This window comes from Heptranchias perlo, chromosome 2 (assembly GCF_035084215.1).
Source record: "Heptranchias perlo isolate sHepPer1 chromosome 2, sHepPer1.hap1, whole genome shotgun sequence".
NCBI classification, from domain to species: Eukaryota; Metazoa; Chordata; class Chondrichthyes; order Hexanchiformes; family Hexanchidae; genus Heptranchias; species Heptranchias perlo.
Genome location: NC_090326.1, coordinates 58,666,164 through 58,690,089, shown reverse-complemented (window position 1 = coordinate 58,690,089; position 23,926 = coordinate 58,666,164). Strand labels below are relative to the sequence as shown.

Genomic DNA, 23,926 nt, shown 5'->3' with positions numbered 1-23,926 from the left:
ATACAGCTTGATGAGACATTATAATAGAGGATTTAACTGTCCAATTATGTGGACAGTGAGTTATACAGAGATGATGACGTTCGTAAGGTAGTTATGTTCTTTTTTGGGTTAAGGGTAAGGGATATAGAAACAAGGCTGATGAATTAACATGGGAGGTTATCCAGTAGTGGTATTATGTATGGGGACCAATTATATCATGAACAGTAGAGATGCAAACTAAAGAAATGACAAATAATTTAAGGCAAAGAGTTAAAAGCTGGTGGTATCTGGATAGCTTTTATTTTGTCTGGGTGCATGAAAAGAATAAGTAGGATAATTGACTTAAATTGGTGATTATTAAAATGATCTGTACTGCAAGAATTTGATTTTCTGGCTAATTTGGGAGCTTTTTCAGGCAGAAAGAACACATACAGGGAAAATGGTCTGGTATTTATATAAAAGTCAATTGAAAATAACTAAAATGAGTATTGAAAAAATACGAGGACAGATACGAGACCCAGTGTTACCACTGATTCAAGGCTGACACCTACACTCAGAGGGAACACATCGTCTAGAATTCACAGGCTGCATCCCCACGATTTCCCGAGATGTGCTCCCTGCAAGCGCTGCTCCCCACTGGCAACATCGGTTTGCAAAATCTTCCCCTGTAACTTTTTACTGAAATAGTTTTTAAGTGTTGTAACATTATTATAATCAATGAATTTAATTTTCAAAGCTGATTACAAATCAAAGTATTCTAGAAACTTGGTTAATTTATAACTTTAAATTGCAAATGGGAATCTTCTCTGATTTACTAACCTGTTGCAGTGGATATTTCATAGTTGTCTTGTAATTGTGGAATCTGAACTTTTCTACTGAGTTCAACATTCGTGCACACTAAGGAGAAGTCAGAACCCAGATTAAAGGTAATCTCCATTGTATCAGCCTCGAGTGACTCCCACTGCAGCCAATCCAAGCTACACTTCATCGAAGGCCACTCACTTTGCTGCTCCCAATATTTAACAGTTAGCTCCCGTGACTGGTTGCTTTTGTATGCTAGTGGCCCCCTCTGAGGCCCTATTACAAAGCACACAATAATGGACAAAAAAAATCAACTAACAAAAAACTGGAAAACCAAACTTTTGTTACTTGGATTATATTTTTAAAAATTAAAAACAGTTAAGCTGCTCAAAGATAGAAAGGTAAAAATAAAACTAGGAAATAAAAACAAATGGTTGCCTTATGTATTCCTGCAGGGATCTGATTCCTATGATAGCACGTAGTTAGCACAGACCAGTCAGCAACTTTACAGGCTCGTTGCAGTAATATGGATATCTTGCAGTTGGAAACTGGTGGGAGGTGGGTGGGGCAAGAGCAACAGCCGACCAGGAGGAGTCAGTGGGGGACCCATCCCAGTTGTACACAAACCCTCAAAAGCTGCTACTGCCCTCAAAACTATTTCTGCCTTGGCCACACAGGCTGATTTTTCCTATTATCACCCTATTAGGTGTCAGCGTTGGCTCAGTGATAGCACTCTCACCTATAAGGCAGAAGGTTGTGGGTTCAAGTCCGACTCCACAGACTTGAGCACATAATCTGATACTTCAATGTAGTACTAAGGGGGTGCTGACTTCTATTTAAGATGTTAAACTGAAACTCTGTCTGCCCTTTCAGGGAGATGTAAAAGATCCCATAGCACTAATTGAAGAAGAGCAGTGGAGTTCTCCTGGTGGCCTGGCTAACATTTATCCCTCAATAAACACCACCGAAAACAGATTATCTGGCTATTAATTTCATTTTTGTTTATTAGGACTTTGCTGTGCGCAAATTGACTGCTGTGTTTCCTTATATTACAATAGTGACTACACTTCAAAAGTATTTCATTGGCTGTGAAGCACTTCTGGACGTCCTAAGGTGGATGTCTTGGCATCTATCTTTCTTTTTCTCTTTCAACTTAACTCTTTCAGTCACACACTGACCATGACAATCTGGTTTCCCAGAGAGGCTCCAGTAAAATCAGTAAGGGCTGATACTTTGTTCCACTGCATGGCTCAGCTGGTAAAATGCTTTCCAGGGTTGGGTGACTCTGGATTAGTCTCCAGGCTGGTTCCATATAAATGCAGATTCACTAGGATGCTGCCTTGCATGAAGAAATACAATTGTAAAGAAAGATTTGAAAAATTGGGGATGTTTTCTTTAGAACAGAGGAGATTGCTTTGATAGAGGTGTTTAAAATTATTAAGGGATGGGACAGGGTAGATAAAAACATTCTGTTTCCAGTGATTGAGGCGTCTAAAACAAATGGACATAGATACAAGATTAAATGTAAGAGATTTAGGAGAGAGAGGAGAGACTTTTTTAACAGACAGTTCTGAGGCTGTGAAATGTACTACCAGAATTAGTGATTAAAACAAAGATCGTATCAACATTTTTAGGATAGGTTAGATAAGTGGTTGAAGGAAAAGGGAATAAAGGGGTACGCCGACATGGTGGGCATATGGGATTAGGACAACTGCTTGTTTGAAGGATAAAAACCAACACAGAATGGTCGGGCCGAATGGCCTGTTTCCATGTTGTAAATTCTATGTAAATATCCTGTGGTTATTGGCTGTGGATGTGGACTTTTGTTATTGAAAATTACTTTTATAGTAGCACTTTTATGCCTGCCAGTTTCACAAAAATGTTGTTTTTACTACCTTTGAGGTGATTAATGGGAAATTCTGAATACACGTGCACAGGGCTATTTAGTTTCCCGAAAGAATGTTGGTTTCAGCAAGTTAGCGTGCACATCTGACATCCAAATGGAATCCCAAATACATCATACGAAATTCCAGAAATGAGGTCCAAATGTCAAATGGGAAGATACTTATGTTTCACAACTATCATTGCTGGTACTGAAGTGAACCTCAGTTACACACAAAAAACAGTTACAACAATTCAACTGAAAAGAAAATGATGTAACTCATGGTTTCCTTATGCACATAAAAATAGCTACTTCTTTCTCAAAGCCTTAACTTCCTGATCAGTGCCATAAAACACCATTCTTTATTTCTTCATACTCCACATACAAAAGGGGCATTGATTATTTTCTCCAGTGCAATGACAACAATTTCCTATTTATACATGGATATGAGTGAGGAAGATTATATCTATAGTAGGTAACTTAACATCCTTTTAGAATTACATGTAAATTATTCTACAATTATCTTATTTTAGTGTAGTAGCCCAATTTTGTGATATAGAACACATTTTGAGTGTGCATACGCCCATGGTGTGTGCACACCCACATCCATAGCACGGGGGTTGAGAAATGGCAGGCTATGCTGAAATTTGCAATATAATCTCTGGACCTACTTTGAATAGACTAATGGCAAAGGCATAGCCCACAGAGCTTGTCCTGAGCATACTTGGCTTGGGATCACAAAATCCAGTGCACAAGCAGCTCTGAAATGGCAAGTAGCAAAAGGTGAACTAGTTGTTCACAGTGGCCGAAGAGAGCCATGTAGACAACACTGTTTCCTCTGATACAAAATAGTTGGCGGTCCCGCTGCAAGAAGTGCCCTAAACGAGAGTGGCTTTATTTGGAGTTGATAGCCATCCTCCATTAAAAGTGCAGGTGCCAATTGTATAGAGGGAGAAAAATGAAAGACTTGCATATACATAGCACCTTTCACATTCTCAGGACATCCAAAATGCTTCACAACCAATGAATTACTTTTAGAAGTCTAGTCACTATTAGTTTGTAGGCAAACTTGGCTCCCACTTTGCGATATCTCAATGAGAAGAATGGCCAAATAATCTATTTTGGTGGTGCTGGTTGAGGAACGAATGCTGGCCAGGACAATCGGAGAACTCCCCGTTCTTCTTTGAAAATGTGCTGTGGGATCTTTTATGTCCACCTGAACATGCAGATTGTTCTCGGTTTAACATCTCATCCAAACGATGGCACCTCCATCAATTTAGCAGTTCCTCAGTACTGCACCGAAACATTAGCCTAGATTATGTGCCCACGGCTATATTACAGGGACTCATGGTGGACTAGGCACCGGGGCCAGATTTGATTTATTCCATGATGTGGAGATGCTGGTGATGGACTGGGGTTGACAATTGTAAACAATTGTCAACCCCAGTCCAGTTTACTGAAGGAAATGGCTGAGGTTATTGGTGATGCCCATGTAAAATCTTTAAATAGTTCACTGAAAACTGAGGAAGTGGTGGATGATTGGAGGAAGGCACACATGGTGCCCTCGGTTAAAAATGAATAAAATCACAACTTAGTAACTACAGAATGGTGAGTTTACCCACAGTGGTGCGAAAATTAATGGAAAGCATCATTAAGGATGCTATTAATGATCATCCAGAACATTTGGGCTTAATAGGGATTTGATAAGGAATACTCAACATGGCTTCAGAAAACAGAGGTCATGTTTGACAAACCTGATCCAGCTTTCTGAAGAAGTCACTAGAATAGTATATCAGGGAAAGATGTCTTCTACTTGAATTTCCAAAAAGCTTTTGATATAGTGCCATGTGAGGGGCTCTGTGCTAAAATTACTCTCAAAGTGTCAAAGGCGATATTATGAGATGGATAACAAATTGATTAAAGGACCCAAGGCAAAGGCTGGTTTTAAATGGGACTGCTTCCCATTAGTAATGAGGTATCCCAGGGTTCTGTGCTGAGTCTCCTCCTGTTTATTAACTATCTAGAGCAGGGTATAGATAGTATGGTTAATAAATCTGCAGCTGATACTAAGTTGTGTGGTAGGGTAAGGACCTTAATAGAAAGAAATAGATTACAACTGGATTTGGATAGATTGGGGAAATGGGCTCAATATTGTTCTTCAATGTAGCTAAGTATGAAGTTATGCACTGAGGTGTGCCATTATTAGGCATAGAGAATTGCATAGGCCGGTGTGGGTTCAGGGTGACAGGGAGGGAGAGAAACTTTGCGGCGATCATTGGCTGTTCTCTAAAGGTTCAAGCGAGTGCCAGGTGGGTGCGACCAAAGTGAACAAGACGCTGGGCTGCATTGCCACGATTGCAACTAGGGCCACGATAACAGAATAATATAGGCTTTGGTGAGTTTTTATCTGGTGCATTTTGTACTCTTTTGATCCTTCATCTCAAGGAGGATATTTTGGCTCTGGAGAAGGTACAGAGAATGGCAACAAGGATGATCCCGGTCTATGTGCATTGAGCTATGGAAATAGACTTGGATTTGGTAGAGAAGCATGGACTTAAAGGGGTTCTGATTCAGGCCTTTGAAATGATTTAGATCATTGACAACATACAGGCAGATAGATTGTTTGAGGTAATGGGTCCATGGATAATGGGTGCTTGCTCAGTTGGATGTAAAAGATCCCATGACACTATTCAAAGAATAGCAAGGGATGTCTCCTGGTGTTCCGGCCAAGCTTATTCCCAGATTAATTGGTCATTATCTCATTGCTGGTTGTGGGACCTTGATGTGTGCAAACTGACACATCAAGGTCCCACAAGCAGCAATGAGATTGTTCGTTTGCCGATATAAAACAAGGACTACACTTCAAAAGTAATTAATTGGTTGGGAAGTGCTTTGGGATGTCCTGAGGATGTGAAAGGTGCTATATAAATTCAAGTTATTTCTTTATGTGTACTTAAATTAAACTCAGTAATTACTGCATGGTAATTTAATACCTGCCCCATGAACTGACTCAAAGATTCTTCACTGGAAGTCCTGAGGGATTCAATTCAGTTTGAGTTCTCCTGACATAGGTCAAATGCCATCTGAAGAATTATAACTCTGATAATATAAATGGGCTTTTGGTTTAACATTCATAGTTTAGCTCTCCCTCAGGCGTGATAATGTGTGTATTGTTACTGCCAGAACACAACTGTTTTATTGCATCACTCATATGTTCTGAGAGCTGAAATCCTTGATATAGGTATATAGCTGGGACTGATTGCCCATCTATTCTTTGGACAACAAGTCCATCACATGAATCCAATGACCATGTTCCTACTTATGAAACTATTTAATACTGGATTTATGGCTACTTCTACCCTTCTGTAGCACATACTCCTTCATGGTGGTTTTCTCTCGATGTACATTGGATATTGAGTAAAAACTGCTTGAGGGAATGGTTAAAAAGGCTAATGTGTGCACAGTATTTTTTTTTAAATGTTATTTTCATGGGATTATTTTGAGTAAGTTTGTGTTGAGCAGTTAAAAGAATAGCAGTGACTATTTCAAGCCCAGTATTTGGAAGCAGAATATGCACACCTAATCAGTGTCTTCAAATTTGTTTGGGTCTTAGAACAAAGTCTGAGGTGTGCCTGACCCAATTCAATGTCTTATTGAAATTCTGCAGTTTCCATCATTTAAATTCTAAAATGGAGATCAGATTCAGCAGAATTAGTATGTTTGGAAGACTATGGGCCAGATATTAGGAGGGAGGCGGGTTGGCAGCGGGGGGGTTGACTGGGCGTGTGGATAATGCGCTCAGTGAATTCGGGGTGCTCCGCAGGCGATCGCAGCCTAATTGAAGGTATGATGTGGAGATGCCGGTGATGGACTGGGGTTGACAATTGTAAACAATTTTACAACACCAAGTTATAGTCCAGCAATTTTATTTTAAATTCACAAGCTTTCGGAGGCTTCCTCCTTCGTCAGGTGAACGATGTGAAACTACTTATGAAACTATTTAATACATCGTTCACCTGACGAAGGAGGAAGCCTCCGAAAGCTTGTGAATTTAAAATAAAATTGCTGGACTATAACTTGGTGTTGTAAAATTGTTTATAATTGAAGGTACTTACACATGTTTCCGGGTTTCCCGTTCCAGACCTGTGCAGCGGGCGCACTGCGCACCTGCATCACGGGCTGTCAGCAGGAGGAGCCCTATTTAAAGGGGCAGTCCTCCAATGCTCCTCCTGCAGCAAAGAACCAAATTGGCAGCATGGAGCAGCCCAGAGGCAAGGCTGCTTCAAGGTTCTCAGATTCCTCACTCCAGGTGCTGCTCGATGGGGTCAGAAGGAGGAAGGAAACGTTTTTCCCAGGGGACAGGAGGAAGTGGCCTGCCTCTGCCACCAAGAAGGCCCGGCTCAAGGTGGCAGAGGAGGTCAGCAGCAGCAGTAACATCTCCTGAACCTGGGTCCAGTGCAGGAAGCGCTTTAATGACCTAACTAGGTCAGCCAAAATGAGTATACTTATGCATTCTTCCACATCACCTCCACCACCACACAACTCCTTCTGCACTCCCACTCCCACTCCCACCACAACACCCTCACCTTGCCTGCACTTACTCACTGCCCCAGTTCCCATTTGAACACCACCACCACCACGCCTCCCTCCAGTTGGTATTCACAGCTGTCAATCTTAAATCCGATCCTTTGTTCTTATTCTCATTGGTTCATCACTTTCCCTCAGCGACAGCTGATTGGCTGTCTGAGCTGTCTATCAGAATGCGGTAGTTGTGCGCGAGACGTTGCTCAAAGTGAAAGCTGCAGGAGCGAGAATCAGCAGGATGGGAACTTCACTCACCAACTCTACCGTGCCAGGTAAATGCTGCATCTCCGTTCAAAGTGGGGAAAGGGTGCATTGTGATATTAGCCAGCCGTGTAAGCTTTCGCCCTGCTGTGTGAACGAAGTAGATTCTGCAACCTAGGTGTCCCTGGGCAATGCTTTGGAGGGGAACCCGCTTCCTCTTGTGTATTTCGAGCCTTGTTGCTTTTGGGTTTGAGTGCATTGTTTCTTGTAGTTGCTTCCTTGCAGCAGATGACATGCAGCGTTGAGATTCGGGGTGTGTATGTGAGGGGGAGTGTCCATTGAGTGCGGGGTGGGGGAGATATTCGGTGGACAGAAGGGGTAAGGTTCAGTGAGTAGGTAAATCATAGAATTTTACAGCTCAGAAGGCCATGTGGCCCATCGTGCTGGTGCCGGTTCTTTGAAAGAGCTGTCCAATTTAGTCCCACACCCAAGCTTTTCCCCATAACCCTGCAAATTAGTCCTCTTCAAGTATATGTCCAATTGCTTTTTGAAAGTTCCTATGGAATTAGATTCCACCACCCCCCTTTCAGGTAGTGTGTTCCCGATCTTAACAACAACCCTCTGTGTGGGGGGAAAAAAATTCTCTTTAATTCCCCTCTAGTTCTTTTGCTATTATTTTAAATCTATGACCTTTGGTTACTGACCCCTTGCTGGAAGAAACAGTTTCTCCCTACTTGCTTTAACAAAACCCCTCATAATTTTGAATATCTCTATTAGGTTTCCCCTTAACCTTCTCTGATATAAGGAGAACACTGTCCAGTCTCCACATAACTGAAGTCCTTCATCCCTGGTATCATCCTGGTCAACCTCCTCTGTACCCTTTCCAAGGCCTTGACATCCATCCTAAAGTGTGGTGCCTAGAGATTTGTAAAAATTTAGCATGACTTCTTTGTTTTTGTATTCAGTGCCCATATTTACAAAGTCCTGTGCCTCTTCAGTTTTTAAGACCCTCCTTAAAACCCACTTCTTTGACCAAGCTTCTGGCCATCCCTTCTAATATTGTCTTTGGCTCTGTGTCCATTTGTTTGATTGCACCTCTGTGAAGCATTTTGGGACATTAAAGGTACTATATAAATGTAAATTGTTGTTTGGTTTTCTACTTACTCATAGGGTGTAATTTTAACTTTGGCAATGGTGTAAACAGGGCGATATTGGATTGACCACCCGTTATATACACCACCTGCTTTTCATTTCCACTGAAGCTGTGCAGTACTGAGGGAGATGCCGTCTTTCAGACGAGATGTTAAACCGAGGTCCTGTGTGTCTGTTCAGGTGGACATAAAAGATCCCATGGCACCATTCAAAGAGAAGGGCAGTTCCCCAGTGTCCTGGCTAATATTTATCCTTCACCAACACCAGCAAAAAAATTAATTGGTTCTCTATATCATTACCGTGTGCAAATTAGCTGCCACATTTGCTTACATTACATCTCAAATATTTATTGGCTGTAAAAAACTTTGGGATGTCGAAAGGATGTGAAAGATGCTATATAAATGTAAATTTATTCATTTTAACCCTATCTCTTCTTTTTTCAACTATCCTCTCAACCCCTGTCTCCTGACCCCTCTGCCCCCCCCCCCTCCTCCTCCGCTATCACTCACCTCACCCTTCCTCAACTCCCCCAGATCCCCCTGCCAAGGATCGGTGGTCAGGGACCCCTTTGCCCTCAACCAATTTCCCCCTATCCTACCTTCCCCCACTCCCCTTTCCCCTTTTCCTCAGGGACTTTATTAAGTTGCCTGATGTTCTGCATATAAACGCTGTATGCGTTGATTTGAATGCTTTAATTTATTACTGATATTTAAGTCATGTGCAGTAATAATTTATGTAAATGAGTAAAACAGGACTTTTTATTTTCTTAGGGTGTGAGAAAGTCTGCAGTGGTTAGTAAACCTGTTGTATAATATCTGCGATTATTTATTTAGCATTCTGTTTTTTGGATGGAATTTCATCCACTGATAGCTCTTCATTTAGGGTTAAGTTACGAGGAGAGATTACACAAATTGGGGTTGTATTCTCTGGAGTTTCGAAGGTTAAGGGGTGATCTGATCGAAGTTTATAAGATATTAAGGGGAACGGATAGGGTGGATAGAGAGAAACTATTTCCGCTGGTTGGGGATTCTAGGAGTAGGGGGCACAGTCGAAAAATTAGAGCCAGACCTTTCAGGAGTGAGATTAGAAAACATTTCTACACTCAAAGGGTGGTAGAAGTTTGGAACTCTCTTCCGCAAACGGCAATTGATACTAGCTCAATTGCTAAATTTAAATGTGAGATAGATAGCTTTTTGGCAACCAAAGGTATTAAGGGATATGGGCCAAAGGCAGGTATATGGAGTTAGATCACAGATCAGCCATGATCTTATCAAATGGCAGAGCAGGCACGAGGAGCTGAATGGCCTAGTCCTGTTCCTATGTTTCTATGTTTCATTTTATAGTAAGTATTACTATTATAACCTCTACTTTAAATAAGGGTGCTTGGACTGGAAATAAAACACAGCAACCGATGACTTGCGCTTGTTTAGCACCTTTTTAATGTAGCAAAATGTCCCAAGGCACTTCAGAAGGCGGACGTATCTATGTCCACTCATCTAGACCCCTCAGTCACTGGAAAAAGAATGTTTTTATCTACCCTGTCCCATCCCTTAATTTTAAACTCCTCTATCAAAGCAATCTCCTCTTCTAATGAAAACAGCCCCAGTTAGGAGAGGTGACCAAAGGTACGGTTAATGAGGTAGGTTTTGAGGTTTTCGAAAGTGGACGAGCGGTAACAAGGTGGAGGGGTTTCGGGAATTCCAGACTGCAGGACCGTGAGGGCTGAAGGTTCACCGATGGCAACGTGGGAGGGAGGAATCAACAGTAGGTTAAAGAATGTAAGCTGCAATGTAAAGCTGAAGAAAGTTGCAGTGCTAGAGTGCATTAGGGCCCTGGAGGGTTTTGTAAAACTACATATCCTGAAAATATTTGCACAACTTTTTTTTCCCTTCTCCTCCATATTTTCATGACTGTTTGCGTTTGTTCCATTATATTCGGTGATGCAAATTGAGGGGGTGTTGGGGAACATTTCACCTTCCACTTATATATTTTCACCCACTCTCAGATAAGTTTTTAGAATAGCTAGGTGCCCTGAAGTCTTTTCTCTTCTCTCCCCTCCCTCCCTTCCCCCGCACCCCCACTCCTCCCGGCCCCATGTGCCTTAACTCAAGCCTCAGAGTATCACCTCCAATTTTTTTTTTATTCGTTCATGGGATGTGGGTGTCGCTGGCGAGGCCGGAATTTATTGCCCATCCCTAATTGCCTTTGAGAAGGTGGTGGTGAGCCGCCGCCTTGAACCACTGCAGTCCGTGTGGTGAAGGTTCTCCCACAGTGCTGTTAGGAAGGGAGTTCCAGGATTTTGACCCAGCGACGATGAAGGAACGGCGATATATTTCCAAGTCGGGATGGTGTGTGACTTGGAGGGGAACGTGCAGGTGGTGTTGTTCCCATGTGCCTGCTGCTCTTGTCCTTCTAGATGGTAGAGGTCGCGGGTTTGGGAGGTGCTGTCGAAGAAGCCTTGGCGAGTTGCTGCAGTGCATCCTGTGGATGGTACACACTGCAGCCGCAGTGCGCTGGTGGTGGAAGGGGTGACAATCAAGCGGGCTGCTTTGTCCTGGATGGTGTCGATCTTCTTGAGTGTTGTTGGAGCTGCACTCATCCAGGCAAGTGGAGAGTGTTCCATCACACTCCTGACTTGTGCCTTGTAGATGGTGGAAAGGCACTTATGGAAAATAGAAAAAAGGTACAAATAACTTTTTAGGGCCTCAATGGTGAGATTTACAATTTATGGTGAATTATTATGGCAATTTTGAGCTGTGAACAGTTGTCCCTTGTGAACATTGAGATTGTTCAGATTTATTTCATCCTTACAGCCAAGTGAGGGGAGACTTTCATTCCATCAGTCTGTGCTGGATTCCAAGGTCCAAGAGATGAAAATCCAATGAACTAATTCATTCCATCACACAGGCATTGCATTCTCAACTTCTATGTTTACTTATTAGTCTTTCATAATTTTTAAACTATTTTTTTTGTTGTTTATATCTGACCATTGTCCGTTCTAGGCCACACCTCGCGTTGCTGGACGGGTGATCTGTTCGCCTTCTGAGCCAGGTACTGGCACAGTAGGGGAATTAATGAAAAGGGGGGTTTGTTTTTAAGAACAAATTCATTCAGCTTGTAACTCTGTGTGCGTGGAGGGGGGAGCTGCTAGGTTCACATAAAATTTGACACACCACTCCTTTTACAAGATCACTGTATCTTTCTTCCTGTTAAGATTGTTGTTTCAGAGGCATGTGATCTAACTTATTCCTTCACATTCCAACCAGGTGTTCATCAAATGAATATATAATTGCCTTGTAAAATAAAACAAAAACTTCAATTGTGCAAATCTAAAATAAAAACACAAAATGGTGGAAATACGCAACAGACCAGTCAGCATCTGTAAAGAGAAAAGACATGTTATGATGTTTCTGGTGTGTAATCCCCTCACTAGATGGGTTCTGATGAAGAATACACACACAAAATGTCATGACCCTTTTCTCTCTCTTGACTGCTCTGCTCTGTATTTCCAGTATTTTTTGTTATTGGTATCATTACCTCCATCTGTTGGATACATATGTCTTGTCTTAAACACTGCATTCCTCGGCTTCAAAAAATCAAACGTTCAACAATGACTGAATTCAACTGCCAGACACATTGGGGTTGATTTTAGGATGGCCGAGAGGGTGCGTTGGGGGTGGGGGGCTCGTAAAATCGGGGAATCCCGGAGTGGGTCCGGAGCCCGGCTCCAACCTGCCCACTTCCGGGTTTCCCAGTGATGCGTTCGGGTGAGCGCGCAGCTCCTGCATGCGGGACTCCCACCGGCAATTAAAGCCAGCGGGATGACAATTTAAATACTTACCTAGTTGAGGTACTTGACAGACCTCATTGACAGGAGATTTTGGCAGGGGTGCAATTTTCATGGATCCTCAGCGTGTTTCCCGTGCTGTAGGAAACACTCCCTGTTGGAGCAGACGTGTTTCAGCCAGCAGCCAATGGGAGATGCAAAGGATTTTTTGACAATTGGGGGGAATACTTCATTTATTGCAGCAGGGCACTCTGTCACTTCAGACAAAGTTTCGGCTGCAACTCCTTTTGTCTTTCCACTTAAAATTATTAATTTATACCCTAAACTCTACTGTGCAAACACATTTACCTACTTTGCGGACCCCCTCAAACTCACACCATCAGGATGGGGGGCGCCATGGCTGCATTCATCACTTCATCCGAGGACGAGCAACATCACCAGCCTCGCCAGGCACGCTGTCCACCTCCGCCACGTGGAGCTCCACAACACAGTGCTGCGCCACAGGCACCTGCACAAAAATAGTCGTGCAACTACACGTACACCCACTGCAGGGTGACCCAATGGGTGGCATCATGTGTGGGTGTTCATGGAGAACCTCATGAAAGGGACTTATTGCACAAGCCAGTCAAGAATGGCCGAGATGTGGCAGTAGTGGTGACAATATAATATTTAATGTGAGTGGAACCAAAATCAAATAAAAATAAAAAAAACATGACAAACCGTCAAACACCCTTGTGCATCCCCATTGTGCTCACGAAACCATTGCCTTACACTTCCTACTACTCATACGCGATGCATCCCCTGAGGCTGCAGCAGAGGTAGTGGCAGGTTGGGTGAGGGTGACCGTGAAAGAGATGCTTCAGAGGGTGAGTATGAGACAGAGCCATGAGATTGTATGAGGATTGGGTTGAGTAGTAGTGGTGGGATGAGTACTAGGGAGATGAGTAAGTGCAGGTAAGTCGAGGATGAGGTTTAAGTGGGTGTGAGGAGTGATGTGATAGAGTAGTGTTGGCAGTGCAGAAGGAGTTGTGGGGTGGGGGCGGTGATGTGGAAGACGGAGTGTAGGAGAATGAGTAAGTGTGCTCACTTTGGCTGACCTAGTTAGGTCATTGAAGCGCTTACTGCACTGCATCCAGGTGCGGGATATGTTGCTGGTGCTGGTGACCTGCCACCTCGAGCTAGGCCTTGGTGGCAGAGGCAGGCCATTTCCTCTCGTCCGCTGGGTAGAAAATCTCTCTTCTCCTCCTCCTCACCACATCCAGTAAGACATCATTAAACCTGGGAGCAGCCTTTCCTCTGGGCTGCTACATGCTGTGATTTTGGCTGTTTGCTGCAGGAACAGCATTGGAGGACTGCCCCTTAAAATAGGGCTCCTCTAGCTGACAGCCTGTGATGCGGCTGCGCAGTCCGCCCACTGCGCAGGTTTCCAACGGGAAACCTGGAAGCCAAGGTAAGTGGCTTCAATTTACTCGCGATCGCGTGGGGAACCCACCGATTTTACTGGGCGCTGCCAACCCGCCTCCCTGGTAATAACGGGGCCATGTTATCAACTCTAATTAGATAATAATTAGAGTTGATAACATTTGACTGAGGTCAGTAATAAAATAGACAACCTACTCATCTACATTCATTTTTACAAGATCATTATTTCAGCTGCATTCCATTCAGGAGTTTACCAAATGAATGAGAGCATTACCTCCATGACCAGGTTTGATCCGCTTGATACATGTGCAGTAAAATTATATAAACACTGCAGACTTGATTTTTTGTTTTCACCGACAGCTGAGGAACGACATGAATGGATTGCAAATGGCTCATTCATGTCATTTTACCTTTTAATTTATATCTGAAGTACATTATAGTAAATGTAAGGGAGGACCCCTAAACATTTAAGGAAAGGGATTTTACAGTTTGCTGGAAAATAAAATCTGCACGTAAACCGATTATATATAAACAGGCTCTGTGCCTTGGGTATATCTGCACTCCTGTGTAGAAGTCCTATTACTCCACTGCCAGCAGTGTATCTGATTAATTGTGACTGAATGAAGTCTAGTATATTCCACACTGCACGCTAACAAATTGCGCTGTTTACATCATTCACTCAATTAATATAAGCTGCCTGATGGTTTAATTAGTAAATGCACAGTGTTGTAATACTGATCCAAAGAGACTATGATGATTCCAGGTTTGATTTGTAATATGTGCTAAGTTGGCTGATCTTACTCAAGGTGGCATTGGGAATACTACAATTGGCCTTGACGTCTCTGGGTTAGAAAGGGGAAAATCAGCTAAAATTTTTGCTCCTGATCAATGGTCAGTGAATCCCTGCCAGAAGATGTTGGCAAGCTATTCATCTACAGAGGGACATCTTAACTGAACCTGATCCAGACTTCTGATACCCATAAACATGGATATTTAGGTATTGGGCTCAGTTAGCATGGCCCTCTGTGGTTGAATAGCTGGCCACTTGCTGCAAAACTCAAACATGAAGAATGGCCATTTTGGGTGAAGTCGTGGAGGGTTACAGTAACCATAGAACTGTGTCCCAGCAAAATTCAATGCCTTCAGAAGGGAAGACTAAAGGAGGGGTGGGGGTGGGAGGGAGAGCAAAATTGTGATGTATAAAATGTTCTTGCATCCAGCTAGAAGTAAATTGGTTGGTTGTATTATTTGATTTGCATATACAGTGAAACCTGTAAATTACAGACACCTTGGGGACTGGCATCAGCTGTCCATTTTTTTGCAGGTGTCTTTATTTTCAAAATGGTCATTGTATGAACTTTAAAAATGTCCCCAACAACCTTGAAGAACCAGCTGAGATTATGATCAGCATCTAATCAACTGCAACGATGCTAAGAATCCCCCTCCTACACACCAGCATCCAGCTCTGTTAACTTAACAGTTTTAACAGTCTAAATTCCCATTTAATTTCAAACCACTCTCACTTGGAGCAGAGTGTAACTTCAGTAATAAACTGCGTTTCTCAGTTCTACTTACCAGCATTAGGGCAGTCACAGGACAAAAAAAAGGGGAAATGTGATTGACAGGTTGTGCTGATATATTAAAGCTTCCAAAGGCAAGTCTTGGAACGGATTGAGAACATTTGGGAGGGAAAACACAACAGGTCGCATTATGTGTAGGAGTGAACTGCAGTTTTCTGGTTGAGCAATGAGTCTGCAGGAAGACTTGACTGATAGCTGGGACTCTCAGGCCCGTCCATCATACCAGAGAGCAGCAGAGAGACCCACGACAACCATCCACCTTTGCTCTCCAGAACCAAAGTTCCTCAAAGAAACGGATCCACCATCAGAAGCCAAGGGAAAGAAGACGATGGCAGGGCCAGGGGGAGCGGAGCTGCCGGCAGCCGCTGAGTGTATAGACGCAACGCTGGGGCAGGAAAGGATGGCCCCTCACTGTTTGCATGCGCTTTCCTTGATTTGGAAGGCTGGTGAGGTCAGTGCATGCAGGTCAGAGCGAGGCGGCAGCGGGTTTTGTGAAAGAAATGGCTTTTGTGGTATGGGAAGTTCTTTACCCAGCATCCATAGCGGCAGAGAAACTGCTCTATCCCTGGGATTGAACCGTGCAAACATTCGATCCCAGAGACAGAGCGGTTTCTCTGCCGCTATGGATGCTGGGGAAAGAGCTCCCCGTTCCACAAAGGCGGTTTCTTTCACAAAACCCGCTGCCACCTCGCACTGACCTGTGTTTCAAATTGTAAAAGGACTTGGTGCATTGAAGGTTGTCTGTAGTTCATAATTTGCGAGTGTCCATGGTTTCAGTGTGCCTCTTGTATATTTTACCATGCAAGTTATTTGGGTCTCTCAATAAACATCTTTTTTTGGGAGTGTCCATTGATACAGGTTTCACTGTACCTTCACTCCTACATTACTATCCTCTCTCCTGACATGTCTAGTATACTACCTTGCTATGCAGTTATCAGTGAATAACCTTTTTTTAAAAAATATGGTATTCAAAACTTGTATATTTAAAATATACAGTAGCTGGTCAGAAGCTTGATATTCAAACTTTGGGAGTTCTGCTGTTTTATTATCTACTGTACCTTTTGCGTGTGTAGTTTATGATAGAGCCACGTTGTTGAATTACCACTGTCTTACTCTCTGCCATCTGTTAGCCTATGATATATATATTTATCCTAGTACTTGGCTAATTATCATATTATGGTGTTCTTTAATGATATGCTGAGCTCATAACTTTGCTGCAAGAATGCCAAAGGATATCAGAGCAAAAAAAACTTGGAATAAACTAGTTACAACAGGTGTGCTGCAGTGGATTGGAGTACAAACACGCAGTGATATGGAATGGAGAAAGATAGGTTTGTACTTCTGCTGTGCCTCACTCTGCTGAGTTTCTAATTTTGGCTGCACTGCTCTCTGGAGCGAATGTTTAAAGGAGAGTTGTTGAGAAGGGGCCATTATGCACCTTCTCTCAACTGACTAAAGAATGGCATTGGCTGAGGCATGGGGCTAAGTTAGCCAGCTGCAGGAAATGTGTGTCCTAGTAACATCTGTGTTAGTGAGGGGATGGAAATTGAGAGCTTTCTTAAATAATGCATACTGAATTGACTATACATTTCTAAAATTTAATCCTGCACCTTTTTGTGAGTCGGTATGCACAAGTCACATCATCAAGTTTTCAGGTTGTAAAAATCTGCTTGAAAGTGTAAATAATAAACTGACTGACTTTACAGCATTGATCAAGACTTGCATGTTAAAAGTAGTAATGTCATCATTGGGCTAAGACGTTTGTAAACGTCAGTGACATTTCTACCCTGTAACTCACTCCCTGGTACTTGCTGTTCTATGGGAAAATTCTCTTCATATAGAATCATAGAAAGTTTGGCCACAGAAGGAGGCCATTAGGCCCATCGTGTCCGTGCTGGCCGAAAAAGAGCTATCCAGCTTAATCCCACTTTCCAGCTTGGTCCGTAGCCCTGTAGGTCACGGCACTTCAAATGCTCATCGAAGTACTTTTTAAATGAGTTGAGGGTTTCTGCCTCTACCGCCCTCTCAGGCAGTGAGTTCCAGACCCCCACCACCCTCTGGGTGAAAACATTTTTCCTCAGCTCCCCTCTAATCTTCTAATTTTAAATCTATGTTCCCTGGTCACTGACCCTTCTGCTAAGGGAAATACGTCCTCCCTACCCTCTCTATCTAGTCCCATCATAATTTTACAGACCTCAATTAAATCTCCCCTCAGCCTCCTTTGTTCCAAAGAAAACAACCCCAGCCTATCCAATCTTTTCTCCTAGCTAAAATTCTCCAGCCCTGGCAACAACCTCGTAAATCTCCTCTGTACCCTCTCCAGTGCAATCACATCTTTCCTGTAATGTCGTGACCAGAACTGTACGCAGTACTCAAGCTGTGGCCTAACCAATGTTTTATACAGTTCCAGCATAACCACCTTGCTCTTATATTCTGTGCCTCTGCTAATAAAGGAAAGTATCCCGTATGCCTTCTTAACCATCTTATCTACCTGTCCTACTACCTTCAGGGATCTGTGGACATGCACTTCTAGGTCCCTCACTTCCTCTACACTTCTCAGTATCCTCCCATTTATTGTGTACTCCCTTGCCTTCTTTGCCCTCCCCAAACGCAGTAGCTCACACTTCTCTGGATTGAATTCCATTTGCCACTTTTCTGCCCACCTGACCAGTCCATTGATATCTTCCTGCAGTCTACAGCTTTCCTCCTCACTCAACCACACAGCCAATTTTTGTATCATCTGCAAACTTCTTGATCATGCACCCCGCATTCAAGTCCAAATCATTAATATATACCACAAAAAGCCAGGGGCCTAGTACTGAGCCTTGTGGACCCCACTGGCAACAGCCTTCCAGTCGCAAAAACACCCGTCAATCATTACCCTTTGCTTCCAGCCACTGAGCCAATTTTGGATCCAACTTGCCACTTTCCCTTGGATCCCATGAGCTTTTACTTTTTTGATCAGTCTGCCACGTGGGACCTTGGCAAAAGCCTTGCTAAAATTCATGTACACTACATCAAATGTATTCCTCCGGTCGACTCTCCTTGTTACCGGCTCAAAAAATTCAATCAAGTTAGTCAGACACAACCTTCCCGTGACACATCAATGCAGACTGTCCTTGATTAACCCATGCCTTTTCTAAACGACAATTTATGCTGTCCCTCAATCGATTCCAATAATTTGCCCACCACTGAAGTTAAACCGACTGGCCTATAATTACTCGGTCTATCTCTCTCTCTTAAACAAAAGTACAACTTTAGCAGTCCTCCAATCGTCCGGCACCACGCCTGTAGCCAGGGAGGATTGGAAAATGATGGTCAGAGCATTTGCTTTTTTCTTCCCTTGCTTCTCTTAACAGTCTGGGATACATTTCATCTGGGCCTGGCGATTTATCTACTTTCAAAGATGCTAATCCCCTTAATACCTCCTCTCTCTCACTATGTTTATCCCATCCAATATTTCACACTCCTCCTCCTTAGCTACAATCTCTGCATTGCCCCCTCTTTTGTGAAGACAGATGCAAAGTATTCATTAAGAATCATATCCACATCTTCTGCCTCCACACATAGGTTACCTTTTTGGTCTTTAATAGGCCCTACTCTTCATTATCCTCTTGCTCTTTATGTATTTATAAAACATTTTGGGGTTTTCCTTAATTTTACTTGCCAGTATTTTTTCATGCCCTCTCCTCCTTGCTTTCATAATTTCCTTTTTAATTTCACCCCTGCACTTCCTATACTTTAGGCTTTCTGCAGTATTGAGCTCTCGGTGCCTGACATAAGCTTCCCTTTTTTGCCTTATCTTACCCTGTATGCTCCTTATCATCTGGGGGACTCTAGATTTGACAGCATTAAGTCAGTATTGCATTGAAGTAAAATTCCACATGCCACAGTGCAAATAAGGCTATTTAATGGCTTTGTTTTCCAAATTATTTTTTCTGTACTGATTTAACTGTGTATTTGGTGACCTTTTATGTTGCGATTACACCAGGAAGGAAATAGTTTCATATGGCCCACAAAATTGAAAGTAGCCATTTCCTCACCGCCTGAACAGAAAAGAAGCAAACATTACTACGTTCATTGGCAATCACTAGCACTCTGGAATAAAATATCTGAAATTAATTTAATGCCTTGTTATTGAGAGTTTTAGTAAGTAGTGTTGTAGTCCCACTGCCATATTGCTTCAGGTACAATTATGCTAATTGGAACCTGAACATTTAAGTAAGGTCACAGATTCCCACATTTTTGGGGAACAATAGAACTGCACAACCCAAGCACTCCTGACAATTATGGTAACTCATTAGTGATTTTATAGAGGCAATAAAATCAGACCCATTGTGTTGAGGTTTTGTTAAAACAGGAGATAGTACTATATAAGTTTGGTTCTCTCAGCACGGTTGATTATAATAGCGATGCCAGAATTTGGCAATCTCACTATACGTCATCGGAGTTTTCTGAAAGCCATGTATTTGGGGTGGGTTAATCATTGTGAGCTGTATTTACTATTGGCAAACCAGTAACAGGGCACATAGTGTACTCTCTTGGTTTCACACTGGAATAATATATTTGGTTTTCTTACGCTGGACAATGTATAATGTACCAGAATCAGATTTATACCATAAAGTTTCTATTGTAAATAAGCCTACAGATTTAATTTAGTTATATGTAATGTCTAGAAGCTGGAGAATAAACTGTAAACATTTTCAGGCAATGGGTTGCCAATCTTTGAAAATAATTTTGTTTTTTTTATTTCCCTTCATTCTTTTCCAAATAAGTATCAGTTTTGTCTAAAAGCCAAATTCTTTTGGGTGCCAGATACTGAGATCATGTTACAGTCTGCCACTGTTAATTCAAAGTTTTTTTTAAAAAAATGAATTATCCAGTAATTCAAATTAAGCAAATTAAATAATACAGCACAAGAGATATTTTTTTTGCATGAAAAAGTTCTAATAAATAATTCAAATTAAGCAGCTTTGAAAAGAGAGTAGACTATACTGAAAAATTAATTCTCAGACTGTAGAAGCTTCACTTGCTTTCTTGGACTTTGAAGCTCCATTCTTCCCTATTTCTTGAGTTATCCCACAGTTCTGCTACTCTGGTTCAAAGATGCCAGCTCCTGTCTGATCTTGCTTGTCTCTCTTTCCCAATCTAGCTCTGAGCTCTCTCTTCCCTATTTTGATCCTAAGTTATGCCTAGTGCTTCAAAGGGCTCTTGTTCCATTGCAACAAATTGTTACGCCTCCTACGCATATTAAATATTCTCAGCTTGGAATAATTCTTTGTATACTGTGTAAACATGATCTTTGGTTAACATTTATTCAATTAAAAATCACTGTAATCCAACAATCTAGGTGCTATGGATAGCCATGAACTGTTGCTATGATGGACAATTCAGCTTTGACCTAGAGGTGTGATTTTTAAAATGAGATTGACCATGGCAACTCTAAGTGTTACCACTCCATTGCACAGCATGTTGGAATAGCAATGCACTTCACCACCATCTTCTGATTTATAGTACAGTTATGAATCTAAAACCCACCCTAGCTTTGTGCCTCATTGCAGCAACAGACTGTATTTTTGTGACTGTGAATTTAATTGTTCGTCCACAGTTTGGAGGTTTTTCAAGATAGCAACTGGTCAGCAACCCAGTGGTTTTCAAAATTTTCTGTATTGGGGATTTCCTGTATTGATTAACTCTGAGGGATCGGAGAGCTACCCAAAAGTAAACAGTGCTATCAGTGCAGGAATTGTTTTTGCCCCTGACGTACATAGGCTCCCAATTACCATTGTTGGACTGAACTGGGTGGAGCCAGTATCATGTGGCGGCCCGCTGAGCATCCCAAGTGTAAGTTCCTCTTTTTTCGGGCTGGGAGGAGCAGGAGTGCTCCTCCAGACTGCACAAAACTAGCCTGGGTTGCTGCCGCTGCGCCCCTCTCTCCCCGCCTCCCCCCCCCCCCCCCCCCCCCCAAAGAAAAAACACGTATGCACACACGCAAATATAAAACTCCTTCAAGCTATTTTTTGCTCACCAACCATGGCTGAAAGTCATGCCTGATAGATAACCTCTTGCCAGGCCTCAACTAACATTGATCTGAGCTGGTCACTAGATACCAAAAATAGCAGCACTATGGAAAGTGACTGAAAAATGAAGAAAATGTTTCTAATTTATGTCAATGACAAACTCAGAAACCCAAAGCAAATTGGTCAGATTTGCAGAAGATACCAAATTAGGAGGGGCAGTAGAAACGATTTGAGGTAGCTCAGTTTAAAAAAAATCAGTTGAACAAAATATGTAAGTGGGCAGAACAATGGCAGATGAAATTTAATGTGGGCAAGTGTAAAGTACTGCATGTAGAAAGGAAAAATGGTTGGCACCCATGCTCCATAAATGGTGCTAATTTAGCGAAGAATGAAGTTGAAAGGTGGACTTGACACTCGGTGTCCAACCAAGGCAGAGCAGCAACCAACAAAGCCAAAAGAATGTTGGACCATATAAACAACACAGTAAAATACAATTCAGAAGTCATGATCAAACTGCATAGTGTTCTGGTCAGACCACACCTTGAGTAATATGTTCAGTTCTGGCCACTGAGACATAAGGAAGACACTCAAGCATTGGAGATGGTGCTGGGATAGTTTGTGTAAGAGGTTTGAATTATCAGGAAAGATTGGAGAAACTTAGACCTCAACCTTGAAAGGAGGTCATGATGTGGAGATGCCGGTGATGGACTGGGGTGGACAAATGCAAGGAGTCGTACAACACCAGGTTATAGTCCAACAGCTTTATTTGAAATCACAAGCTTTCGGAGCTTTTCTCCTTCGTCAGGTAAAGCTCCGAAAGCTTGTGATTTCAAATAAAGCTGTTGGACTATAACCTGGTGTTGTTCGACTCCTTACACGGAACAGCCATGGGGACCAAATTTGCACCCCAATACGCCAACATTTTCATGCACAAGTTCGAGCAGGACTTCTTCACTGCACAGGACCTCCAACCAACACTATACACCAGATACATCGACGACATTTTCTTTCTACGGACCCACGGCGAAGAATCACTAAAGAGACGACACGATAACATCAACAAGTTCCATCCCACCATCAAGCTCACCATGGACTACTCCTCAGAATCAGTTTCTTTCTTGGACACACGAATCTCCATCAAAGACGGGCACCTCAGCACCTCACTCTACCGCAAGCCCACGGACAATCTCACAATGCTCCACTTTTCCAGCTTCCACCCTAACCACGTCAAAGAGGCCATCCCCTATGGACAGGCCCTGCGAATACACAGGGTCTGCTCAGACGAGGAGGAACGGGATGGACACCTACAGACTCTGAAAGACACCCTGGTAAGAACGGGATATGACGCTCGACTCATCGATCGACAGTTCCGACGGGCCACAACGAAAAATCGCATAGACCTCCTCAGAAGACTAACACGGGACGCAACCAACAGAGTACCCTTCGTCGTCCAGTACTTCCCCGGAGCGGAGAAACTATGCCATGTTCTCCGCAGCCTTCAACATGTCATCAATGACGATGAACACCTTGCTATGGCCTTCCCCACACCTCCACTACTCGCCTTTAAACAGCTACCCAACCTCAAACAGACTATCGTTCGCAGCAAATTACCCAGCTTTCAGGAGAACAGCGTCCACGACACCACACAACCCTGCCACGGTAACCGCTGCAAGACATGCCAGATCATCGACACAGATACCACCATCACACGAGAGGACACCACCCACCAGGTGCATGGTTCATACTCCTGTGACTCGGCCAACGTTGTCTACCTCATACGTTGCAGGAAAGGATGCCCCGGAACATGGTACATTGGCGAGACCATGCAGACACTGCGACAACGGATGAACGGACACCGCGCAACAATCGCCAGACAGGAGGGTTCCCTCCCAGTCGGGGAACACTTCAGCAGTCAGGGACATTCAGTCACCGATCTTCGGGTAAGCGTTCTCCAAGGCGGCCTTCGAGACACACGACAACGCAAAATCGTCGAGCAGAAATTGATAGCCAAGTTCCGCACCCATGAGGACGGCCTCAACCGGGATCTTGGGTTCATGTCACGCTACACGTTACCCCACCAGCGAACAAAAGCTATCTGTTTTTAATATAATGGGTCATTTGCTGGCTTTCTCTGCCTTCCGGATGTTTCTGCCTTTTTTTTTTCCTGTTTGTTTTTTTGTTGAATGTATATTCGGGGGTTCTGTAGGTGACACCTCTCTGTCTGAACACGGTGATTGCCTTGGCAACGGGCAGTTGCAGGGGCAGTCTGTAAACACCATGTATTGTTCTATATGTATAAATGCGTAGGCTTCGAGGAGCTCCTGAACATTTACCTGACGAAGGAGGAAGCCTCCGAAAGCTTGTAGATTTCAAATAAAAATTGTTGGACTGTAACTTGGTGTTGTAAAATTGTTTACAATTACATTTGAAAGGAGGTGTTTGAGAGGCGATCTTAGAGGTATATTGTGTCTGTTTTCACGGAAGAAGACACAAAAAACCTCCCAGAAATACTAGAGAA

At 42.9% G+C, this 23,926-nt stretch overlaps 1 protein-coding gene across 2 annotated transcripts in view; it reads left to right on the top strand.

The window, feature by feature from the left end:
• Nucleotides 1-7,448: 7,448 nt before the first annotated feature.
• The window catches only part of LOC137339433 (inactive ubiquitin thioesterase OTULINL-like), a 60,847-nt gene continuing 44,369 nt past the window's right edge, over nucleotides 7,449-23,926 (top strand). For both annotated transcript variants that reach the window (XM_068001897.1, XM_068001896.1), the window contains exon 1: nucleotides 7,449-7,518. In XM_068001897.1, the coding sequence (XP_067857998.1) occupies nucleotides 7,485-7,518 (34 nt within the window). In that variant the 5' untranslated portion in view covers nucleotides 7,449-7,484. The remainder of the gene's footprint in view (nucleotides 7,519-23,926) is intronic.